We start from the raw sequence: 12180 nt of genomic DNA on the forward strand, positions 1-12180 counted from the left end.
TCCAAAAAAAGATGCGTCCAGACTTCTCCTCTAAAAAGACCTTGTGCAGTTGGACTCTCGTACTAAACCCACACCCTCGATGTAGTCTAGGAATTCACCTACCTCGGTTCCACCTGGCATCTCCAAAAACGTGAGCCTTGTCTCAGGTATCTCCCGAAGAATCGGCAAAGCTACTGGCACAATGTCCAATTTGACCAAGCGAGCCTGGAAAACAAATACCTGACCGAGAACACCAAAATGCACATCTATCAAGCGTGCGTTCTCCGGCACGTTGCTATATGGCAGTGAAACTTGGACCACCTACATAAGACAGGAAAGCGGCTTGAACACCTTCCATCTGCGATGCCTCAGGCGCATCCGCGGCGTCAAGTGGCAAGACCACATCACCAACAGTGACATACTGTCATGCGCTTGTATTCCCAGCATGCAACCCTCTTCAGTCAGCGCCGCCTGAGATTGCTCAGGCATGTTCATCGCATGGATGATGGACACATCCCCAAGGAAGTTTTATACGGACAATTGACAACAGGAGTCAGGAAAGTCGGTCGTGGACGCTTGCAAACGTGACCTCAAAGCATGCGAAACTGATTCAAACAACTGTGATGCTGCGTGTGATCGTGACCGGTGGAGGCGGACAGTGAAAGAAGGAATAGTGAAGGCAGAGGTGAAACGTCGACAGAAAGCTGATGGGAAGCGTGCTCGCCGCAAAAACAGCTCTACTTTGCCTTCCTCCTACTCCTTATGCGCCTTGTGCAGCAAGGACTGCCACTCACGCATTGGCCTGCACAGCCACACAAGAAAATGCAGCATCACTACGAATTGATTAGGGCGCACAAGCTTTGTCTCTCGAGACTTCGCCTGCCAATTATATATGAAATGAGAAAATAAAACTGTCCAAAATACTTTTTTTGATAGTCTCCCCGGCGCCCCCCAAAGGTTAGAGGTTGAAGACGGCTGACATTTCATTTCATTTCACTGGAATTTTTATTGTTTTTCGGCTTAAAAACAATTAAAAAACCCATGAGGCAAATGCGACAGCTATACGCGTATGTTGCAAATGAATCCACCCTGAATGGGCATATCTTTAAGTGAATTGTACTGGATGAAGACGATGATGATGATGATGATGATGATGATGATGATACCTTTATTAAAGTGTCAAAACTGTAATAGCGGTGTATAACCACTAAGTGGGGATACTAAAATAAGTAAAAAAAAGAATAAATCAATTAATTAATTAATAAATTAATTAATTAAAATGTACAATATGTACAAATGTATCCATTATGTGTCAATGATATATGAAATAAATCATATATGAACTTCGGAAATAAAATGAAGATGAAGAAATGATCGTCGTTGACTGGCAGTGAACGCAAATTATGCAATTGCGTAAAGAAGCCTGAAAAAAAAAATTCAGGACTTCAACGGGGTTTGAACCCGTGACCTCGCGATACCGGTGCGATGCTCTACCAACTGAGCTATGAAGCCACTGACCTTGGGAGCAGGTCAATTGTGGGTTCATATGTTCCCGTGAAAGAAATGAGTGTAAATGATATATGAAATAACACATATATGAACTGCGGAAATGAAATGAAGATGAAGAAATGATCGTCGCAGTGAATGCAAATTATGCAATTGCGTAAGGAAGCCTGAAAAAAAATTCAGGACTTTCATCACGGGAAAATATGAACCCACAACTGACCTGCTCCCAACGTCAGTGGCTTCATAGCTCAGTTGGTAGAGCATCGCACCGGTATCGCGAGGTCACGGGTTCAAACCCCGTTGAAGTCCTGAATTTTTTTCAGACTTCTTTACGCAATTGCATAATTTGCGTTCACTGCGACGATCATTTCTTCTTCTTCATGTATCCATTATCTTATAAAAAAAATAAGAAGAAGAAATAAAAAATTGAGAAATGCAAAGAGAGCAGTTAGAGCAGTTATTGTCATCTAATAGCATACTAAGATCCACTTTTCTACTGTTAACCGCTTTTAGAAAATTTGCAAATGTCCTACCCCCCGACAGAGGTTTTCTGGCAAATGTCCCGCCTCTGGGACCCACAAGATGACAACTGCCCGGCGGGGGATGGGCACGCTTGGAATTGACTGGAGTCATAAGGCTTGGCTCACCTGCTCACCTGTGGTTTAACTTCGTGACATATTGTGTCACATTACTTGAAGCAGTTAGTAGTCACGAAGGGTTTCGTCTCACAAACAAAGATGGCGACTGGGTGGACACAATTTCAGCCTTGGCAAAATCAGCCTCTTCCTCCAGGCTGGGAAGCGAGATATGATGCAAACGTCAGAAGATAGTAAGTATCCTCGAACTAACGGCTAATGTATTTTGCAGGACTGCTTTTAAGAAAATAAGGCTGACCTCCTTGAGGTACAATGTAAATTCCGGTTTCCGCTGAATTCGAGCAGTCGCCGCTCCCTACCACCTAAAACACGCATTAAATGTTTATTTGGAAAATATGAAAAGCTCTCTGCCATCAGTTCTCTTAGATATTTCGCTTGAAATGTACTGTAACATAATTTACCACCCTGACTTGCATGATTTTTACGCGTTTTTTGTTGTCATCTCCAACTTTATAAATTATTAAACTTAAGCTTATTGTTTCCGTCACAGTGAGTAAATAAAAAGATCAATAAATAAAATAATATTTAAGGCTAATCACGGTAAGGTAGAGATCAAAAGTTTTAAACTTACCGTATGTTTAAAAATAACATAATGTACACATGAATTGATTAGAGGATACAACGTTAACAGCTGATTTATGATCCTTAGTCATTGATAATGTGAATTTGATTTTAATATTTTGGTGTAATTTTGTTGTGACTTTTTAGCTATTTCATCGACCACAATACACACAAGACAACTTGGGAGGACCCTAGGATAAAAAAAACAGAAGCCATTCCTATGAGTCAATTCAAGGTGAAATGGAGAGGATTATAAATTAATTTTAACACAATGAGGGATAGCCTCTCATTCAGGCATTTTTAGGGGAATTGTATTTCCTCCCTCCCCAAAAGTGGAAAGGAGGAAGGGAGGAAATACAGCCCCAGCATGGGAGGCCAATTAATGAAACCTTACCTGTGATCAGAAGAATACAGGCAATACAATTTTGTATCGTTATCAGGGGTTTTGTTACCCCTCAAAAATTATTTAGATAAATTAGCCTGTGGCATCGTGGTTTCAAATTATTTTTTCACAACTGTGGAAAAACTGATGAAACCCACGCACTTTGGTACAAGTACAAAGTAAATAGTACCTGAACAAGTGCTATAACAGCTGTTGCTTAACATGTTAATGTTGAACTGTGTGTTACAAGCTCTAGAGTGGCTCAATTTGTCACTTCCCTGATTTTTTGCAGTATTAAAATGCAACATTAAATTTAATCACATCTGTTCTAAATCGCATCATTTCTATTCTAAATCGCACCATGTTTGCTTTTTTGTTTTACATACAAAATGAGATGTAAAAACCTTTTTGTTTCCACTTTTCAGCAAACTGGCTACAGATCAATATAAGTTTGGTACTGAAATAAATGGAATTCTGCTATTTAATCATGGCTGTAATAAAGTGGTAGAATTGAACTTTGTGTCATGTAATTTAGGTCTGAAATCATACTTGTGAGTTTCATGGTTCATACAATCTTGAAAAGGTCTTAAATTTTACTAGTTGTCTTAAAAAGTCCTTGAATTTGGTTTAGGGCTTTAGGTCCTTGAAAAGTACTTGATTTCTTTATTAGGGTCAGTTGAAAAGTCCTTGAAATTCACAACCTTGTCTACAGCAGTGACCTTTTCTGTAAAATTAGATTATTTTGGCGAGGAAAATTTGGTTCATCCTCGGTGTAAGAACCTGTAAAATTCACGGGTGACGTAAGAACATTTTTGTGCATGAACAATATTTTATTACTGTTTCTTTATTTCAAATGCTAGTTCTGTACCCAAGTCTTAGTCATACCCAGTCATTTTGCAAAGTTTTCTTGCGGAAAGTAGAAGGCTGATTTAGCAACAGAACGGGAATGTCAGTTGACGATGGTACGCACAAATCAAAGAACTGGTTTGACCAAGGCAGACTAGCAAATTGAGCACTGGAAGTCATGTTAAGTCCTTTCCTCGCGCTTTCCCGTCGTCAACTGACGGTCCCGTCCTGTTGCTAAATCAGCCTAGTATAAAATAATGTGATCAACGATGGCCGAAGAAATAAAACTTGTTAATGACCCTATGATGTGTTTTAGCCAATACAGACCGTAGGATGCCGATTTATTAAATAAATCTTAGTCCTTGAAAACTGTAATTTGGCCTTGAAAATTTCTTGAAAAGTCCATGAAATTTGTTTGTCTGACTTTGTACGAAGCATGGATTTCAAATTGAATTCACAGTAAAATCATGCATATGATTTCAGACCTTATACTACTACATGAGAAATTTCTGCAATTTGATTGGCTTAGAGCAGTGGTTGAAATACCTAGATGTGAAAATTACAAAACTATTGCGGGTAGTAGTATAAACAAATAATAGTACGATTGGTACGTGATATTTGGCATAAATACCACTCGTTATATTTCAAAATAATTTGTCTCAAATTTCACTTACCTAACGGCTCGTGAAATTACATATAACAATTCGAAATATCACTTGTGGTATTTATGCCAAATATCACTACAAATCATGCTATTACCTATACAAATTACATTCCACTTAGTTCAATTAGCGTTATAAATTAAGGTACTCATATATTATTATTGAACATTTGCAACGGTAATTGTAGTTGGTTGTTCTTGTACTGCTACATCTACACGTACTATTACTTTTTTTGTTTTAATGTAGACCTCATCTAAAGCTGATTCAAGCTCCAGTCGGCGGGTAAGATACTCAGTAACTGAGGTATTTTGTTCTTCTAGCTGATTTTATTAAAGACTTGGAATGTTTCTTTAGTTTCTGAAACTTATAAGTTGTCATTGTTCTCTGTTTGCCGTGTGTATCAAAAGTAATGTCATCAACCTGGTGTGATGATGAGGTAACTTTTTGATGAAAGTTGGAACATTTTTGTTTTGTTAGTGGAAAAGTTATCTTTCGGAGTGGTACTCAGTATTTTAGACTGTCATGGTTAAGTTACTACATTGTATTTATTTATCAATACATGTAAATCAGTAATAAAATTCAATGGAGCCCCATTCCATATCTCTTATTATAATCAAAGGAGTGCACACAAACATTGCGCCAAAATTGGCTTAGTAATAAACACTACTCCTAGCAATTTCTAAATTGCAACTACTGAACGTTTGTAAAGACTTTTGGTTGGAAAATTTGCTTTAGTTTGTTTTGTTAAAGGGTACTGTTTATTGTTTGTCTCACGGTTGCTACTTGGATATTGATCGCAACGCTTTGACTGTGTACCCCAGGTCTTTGTCAGGCAATAGTGTTGATTTACTGAGTAGGACTATGCACTATGCACTACTATGCATGCTTCGGGAGCAAAGCTCCTCCGTGTGTACCAACGATTTCATGGGTATACTTCATCCTGGGAGCAGTATTTCCACCCCGCAAAATGCTCCACGATATTTAACTGGTTAAACGAACTTGAAAACGCTCCCTCGTGTGTACTGACACATGCAAAATGAGCCTGGAGCATGCTCCGGGAGCAAAACCCCTCGTGTGTATCGGCCTTAAGGCCTACTTTGCACATTATACAAGTGTATACTTAATATAAATAAGGACAACTGAAGTAACAAGGTGGAATACCTAGATACAATCCATTTGTAACTATTGTACTTGTCAATGCAGGAGACCAGTTTTGGTGGTTCATCTTCGCAGGCAGCCTCCAAGGCAAGTATTAATTTTTTCAAACGGCTATAACCTTTTAATTTTTGTTTGCTCTGTCAGTACTGAACTGTCCGCCATTAATTTTTCCCTTCTTCACTGAAACTTTCCATACTGAAATACATTGTACTATTATATAGCTGTGTTGCAGTACAGCATACTGTTACATGTGGGTACAGTTGTACATGTGCATATGTTACAGCTCAAAATTATACTCAGGATAAAATTTTGCAGCCTAGGTTGTTTCCAAGTTAAAAAATTTTAATCAAAATTCAATTTTCACCCTTAACATATACACTGCACATTAAAGGTACATTTATGTTTTTCTCTGTGAAAGAAGGCATAAAATTTAAAAATGCTTAGAAGCAATCAGAAGGTATTTTGCTGAGGCATATCTGACTCAACCAAAAAAGCAAAATATTACAAGTCATGAATCCAATTTGTATAGGTAATAGCATGATTTGTAGTGATATTTGGCATAAATACCACGAGTGATATTTCAAAATTGTTATACGTAATTTCACGAGCCGCTAGGCGAGTGGAATTTGAGACAATTTTGAAATATCACGAGTGGTATTTATGCCAAATGTCACGTACAAATCCTGCTATTATTTGTTTATACTACTACCCGGGAAAGGTTTGTAATTTTCACATGTAGGTATTTCAAATTAAGCTGAAATACCACTGCTCTAAGCCAATCAAATTGCAGAAATTTCTCCTGTAGTAGGATAAATTCTGTTATTCTCAGGCTTGCTAGTATTTAGGCCATCTGATTTTCTCATATTTTGAAATTTAGTCTCAATATAAAGTCTCTATTTGTAGCAACTGAAGATTGTAAATTTTTGACAATTTTTTTCTTTTAGAGTGATTTTACCTGAACCGTGAAATAGTTAGTAGAATACTATGCACTATTATGCTCTAATTCTATTGTCTTCTTTCATTTGACTCTCACTATTTTGCACTATTTGTTAGTATCTGTTTCACGGTTCAAGTAAAATCACTCTATCATTGATTGATGTAGCCATGCAACATACATGTGTACACCCATTTGATGAAGTGTTAGTTTAAGCCTTTAATCTGAGTTTAAAATCTTGGTCCTGGACTTGAACAGGAAGAACTGTCTCGCTCGCAGATTTTTAAACCAGGGCCTGGCCAAATTTTGGGTATACTATTCTTATTCTGCAATACAGTTAACATGCACCTGCGACTCCCACATTAGCCTAAACAGGTTCTTATATAAATGGTAATTAGCACTTGAATTTAGGCCATTGAATTAGGTTCTTAAATACAGTAGGTTCTTATTTTCTGAAGAAAAAATACATTGTACCTGAGAGTATTGGGGGTGCTTTGAACAGCTCATTCTTTACTAGGTAAACTCAGTGTGTATATCATTACAAATGCAGTTGAAGTATTAAGGCACCTATATCTCCAAAGAGTATCCTGGATGTTGACTTATCTTATGAATTATTTACCCAAGTGTACAGATTTTTTAAAATAGATTTTAGAAAGTAAGAACCTGTTTCAAATTTTAGGCTTAACAGGTGAAAATAACTCTTGTATAGAGGGGGCCTAATTCTGGCAAATTTTAGCCTAACATGTTCTTAAAAACCAGGTTCTTAGTCTTGGGTTCTCACTGGACCCCTATTCCATTAAAAAGCTAAAGTGATTACATTGATTTACATGCATAGCGTGAGCCAGCCCGTCCTTCCAGTTTCCAAGATGATGATGACCTACCGTTACCTGAAAGCTTTCTTGCTGAAATGTTTAAGGAGAAGAGCTTTGAAGATAAGGAAAATGGTAAGTTTATAGGTACATGTGTAACCGGAACAATGCCTTGCTGAATACTCCAAACCACAGATCACCGGCTGTTTTGAGAGAGACACAGGGGAGCCGGGAGGGGAGGGGGGGGGGGGGGGGCTAACCAATAAAGCAATACCGTAAGAAAAATTGGCAAATTCTAAAATACTCTGTTAAAAATGGACGAAATACTGATACAGCATTTAAGATCAGTCAGGCTTACTGTAAGTTGTATCCATCTCATGATCTGGCATGTTTAATTATCTGAGATCAAGCATGTACCAGCAGAAGAAATCAACCTCAGTCATTGCAAGATAGCGTGAGCTGAGAAGACCTCAAATTGCAAAGCCCAGTCACTGGATGCAACAAAAAACAATTTCATTGTAGATTAACTGTCAGAAATTGTGTAATCAATTACCATTAGGTCAAGAGACGTAAGAAAATTAACTTTTTTGTACCAGTATACATGTACCTTTCTGTGTTATTGTGTCGCCTAAATATTCTATTGACCTGTATGAGCCTGGGGGTATTAGAGGAGAGCAAAAGGGAAATGCAATACCACATGTTTTAACATGTGTATTTGAAAATATGAAGTTTCTGAAATACCACTTGATAAAAACTGAAAACTGTGAACTTCAATGTCCCTCTCTTCAGGGTGCCAAAAATAAAAATTCAGAAAGAATGAAATTAATTATTGCAAAAGGCTGAAAACTACATGTAATTGCATTTTCTGCCTTCTGCTGAAGAAATTTCCTTGGAATGGCACATCTGATAGGATTCTATTGACTGACACAAAATTAATATTAATTTTAAAAGTCTTACTGCTTGTCTAGAGTCTCTCATACTAAAATATAAGCTGCGACTCAATGAGTCATAACTGGCAAGTTGCTGATATAGTGACAGATTGGCCTTTAAAAAAAAGCAAATTTAGCAGATACATGTAAGCTGCTTTATAATAAGCCATTTCTGAGTTGCCCCAATGCATTCTTTCAAAGCGAGGCTAAGTGTGAAGCCACTGATATGAAAATGATCTTTTTTATTCTCATGCAAATAAAACTGATCTTCACAAGAAAGGTTAAATTGTACTTACAGTAGCCCACTATGAGAGTGAGAACTTCTGCAACTCAGAAATGGCCTTTGTGGGTTTGTGGTGCATGTTCAAGGCTGTGCACCAAGAAAAATTGAAGGGAGTCTTGTATTCTGAACCCCTGTGAAATCCAGGGTGCCCAGCACATGATGTCTATGAGAAAACTTAAATTTTCTAGTCACCTGCTGGGTCAGCTAAAGTTAGGTGCCAGGGGCCATTGGGCACTGCTAGAGCTTAGCCTTGATGTCGCCCGTTATTATTTTATTTTTATGTATTTCACATTTGTTTTCAGTAAAAAAGAAGCTGATTAGAGAGTTTCCAGGTGTTGATGAAGTTGTTATTGAGGTTGCACTTCGTACTGTAAGTTAACAACTGTTAATCTGTCAAACAAATAGCAGTTTGACACTGTTGTTATGTACTGTTATATGATAAGCACTCGAGGCGCAATAAATTCTTTCAGTATTGGTTATTATATAAAGATTATATGCAGACAAGGAAAATTGGCTGGTACATGTATTTTAATATCACTTGGGTCACCAGCTTTTGAATGTTCCAATGATGCAGTTTTGCCACAAATTACATGTACCACATTTAAACGCTTCTCGCTTTGAACAGTCAAAACGCAAGTTGTTGAGAATCTCACAGTTCTTGATTTACAAAAAAGCACATCAAATACATGTATACTTTACCTGTATTATGAGATAAAAAACAAACATGCCCTTCATGTAACAGGTCTTATAGTTGTAGCCTGTGAATATAGCTATCTCTACGTTCCTAGTAGCAAAGAGCGTTCTCTTTTGTATTCTAATTCTGATTCTTTTGATATTTCAGGCCAAACATGATGAAAGCAAAGCCAGGGAAATAGTGAAGAAGTTGAAAGGTAATTCTTCACCATCAGAGTCCTCTGTGGAGGCATCTAGTGTGGGGTTTACTCTTCAACAGAACTTCACATGGTCTCTTCAGTTTCCTAGTTAATAAAATAATAATTCTTTTTCTTTTTTTTACATAAAAAATGTGCTTTAATCTGGTTGGCCTAGAGCAATGCAGTATGCAAAATCAAGGAAATAGAAATGATAATATCTTATAGAATGGAGCACTGAGCTTGCCCAATAAACAATAGATATATGTACGCATTAAAGGGGCTGTGTCACGGCAGTCCAGTTCATTTTTTTTAATTTTGTAAATTACTCGCCCTCAATCTGTATGGAACTTAAAGTAAGCAAAGAAATTAAAAGTAAATGAAAAAATCAGAGACCCGAGAGAAACAAATACATGTACATGTATGTCTCCTGAGCATTATTTTTGAAGTTGCAAGCAGTAGGGATCAACTTTGAAAAACTGTTAGGCTGAACAGTTTTCAAAAACTCTTATTTCAATCCGTTTCAATCTTCTTCAGTTTTGCCCATCCGTGGCATCTGTTGTATCTGTTGTGTTATTTTAACCTTCCTTTAAAGTTTTAAGTGGTTATTTTTGTGTTTCTCTAATTTAACGGGCATTTTGTAATTTCCTAATTTGACTGAATTTCGTGACACAGCTCCTTTAAGAACCAATGAGGTGCCACAATCTTTATGAGCCACTTTGAGGTGATGCATGGGGACGAATTTTGATGCAGTAAATTTTTTTCACATTATTTAAGGGTAATCATACGACTTTTCTCATCCAATTTGGAATTTTATTTGCATTTGTGTGATATATTTCAAAAAGCTGTAACTGCATTTGCCCTACCAGCTCAACATTTTTGATACATGTACATCTTGAAAAACACATCTGTGAAGAAAATTTCAAATTAAACTGAAAGTTGTATGATAACCCGTACAATATTAAGAATGGCCAGTGTTTTTTTTTATCTAGGCTGGGTTTTTGTCCTGTCCTCCTTGTAAAACGGATGGTGATGCTCATTGTCTCCATTAGGATTTAAAGTAATATACATTGTAAATTTTGGCACATGTATCACCTAGGTGTGGGATGTTCAGGGCAGAACACCCATAGTATTATTATTATTTTTTTATGCACACAAGTATCAGTTAGGATTGTGTGTGAAAAAAAATAAAAATGCAAGCATACAGGTGACACCTGAAATACGTAGAAAGAAGAAATCATTCAATTACATGTATGACGTCCTTATCACAAGTGAAACCACAATAGCTCTTATTTAGCTGTTTTTTAACCCTTTATGCCCTAATAGTGATCAGCATCAAATTTCTCCTTGTAATATCAATGCTTTGTAAAACAAAGTGGTCATGAGAATTACGGACATGATCACGCAAGATGAATTTGCTTTATATTTTATCAATTTCTCCCCACTACTTCTGTAGGAAAGGAATAGAGGCAACAAAGGAGAGTTCAAATTTTGATGTTAGGGTTTCAAGGGTTAGAGAATGGTCTCCTTTAGGGGTCAAGTCAAGCCCGAGCTCCGCCCAGGGGCTCAATTTCGATTTTCTGATGAACAGTATGGAAGTCCTTCCTCTGTGTTCTTCAAAAACCATAGCCTGTGAATAGGTTCACTTGTGGGAATTGGGGAAAATTTTGGTGGTCCTGAACGGGCGCGAGCGCGCCGGGATGGCCAGCACGCCCTTCAACAACCTCGCACAATCTAACCCGGTCGCAGGTTACCAAAAAAACCCTGTTTTGAACGATGGTGGTTGTCGGTGGTTTTATGTATAAAACTACATTTATAATAGCATTTCTAATAGTTATTATTCATTCATGCTGTTTATTTTGTTAGGCGACGAAGACAGCAAAAAGGGCCCTGCAAAGTGAGTACAAAACTTTATACTAATAATTAAGTGATATTTTTTTAAACTAGCATCATCGACTTTAATTTTTTGGAAAATAATTGTTGGTACCACAAATGAAGACTGCTGATATTCAGCCTTCACACTCCAGATCCAAAACGACACCCAGCTGTTCAAGACGCTAAATAGCATTATTGTACATCAATAATCAATCAATCAATAATCTTTATTTATACACGATAAGTATTAAAGCGACGCTTCGCTTGTGGGGTCGTGTCTAAATAATTAAATAAGATAACTAATGAATTAGAAAATAAATAGGATATACACCAGCTAAAATCATATAGCTACTTACTACTTACAAGTCTAAAACGATAAAAGCTTAAAATTCTAAAGGTGGTACTCTAGTATCGACTAATTATTAACACTAATTATACTTAAAATCTTCCTCTCTTCTTCACATGAGTGTATACCCTGTTTGAAACTCATAACCCCGAAAACCACATCCTGCTCAGTGTACCTGAATTAACAATTCACATGGATTTATAGACTTTGCAGTCACTTATCTTACCGAAGGTTTTTCTCGTGCCCAGCTGAAATCAGGCTCTAATTTCATTCCCCTTGGTAAATAGATTTCCGGTGGGCAATGCGAATCTAAAAGTCTTGCATTTATTAGAGTGTATACCTGAATTACGAGTGTTTGCGAATCGATCAAATTTTTTTTCATCAC

General features: G+C 37.2%; 1 protein-coding gene across 1 annotated transcript in view; it reads left to right on the top strand.

Annotated features, from left to right (window-relative positions):
- The first annotated feature begins 2214 nt into the window (after positions 1 to 2214).
- Positions 2215 to 12180, top strand: part of LOC140928569 (uncharacterized) — a 20442-nt gene continuing 10476 nt past the window's right edge. The window contains exons 1-8 of the mRNA XM_073378338.1: positions 2215 to 2314; positions 2850 to 2937; positions 4839 to 4874; positions 5796 to 5837; positions 7520 to 7628; positions 9008 to 9075; positions 9547 to 9595; positions 11441 to 11471. Of these exons, the coding sequence (XP_073234439.1) occupies positions 2223 to 2314; positions 2850 to 2937; positions 4839 to 4874; positions 5796 to 5837; positions 7520 to 7628; positions 9008 to 9075; positions 9547 to 9595; positions 11441 to 11471 (515 nt within the window). The 5' untranslated portion in view covers positions 2215 to 2222. The remainder of the gene's footprint in view (positions 2315 to 2849; positions 2938 to 4838; positions 4875 to 5795; positions 5838 to 7519; positions 7629 to 9007; positions 9076 to 9546; positions 9596 to 11440; positions 11472 to 12180) is intronic.

This window comes from Porites lutea, chromosome 2 (genome assembly GCF_958299795.1).
Source record: "Porites lutea chromosome 2, jaPorLute2.1, whole genome shotgun sequence".
Lineage (NCBI taxonomy): Eukaryota > Metazoa > Cnidaria > Anthozoa > Scleractinia > Poritidae > Porites > Porites lutea.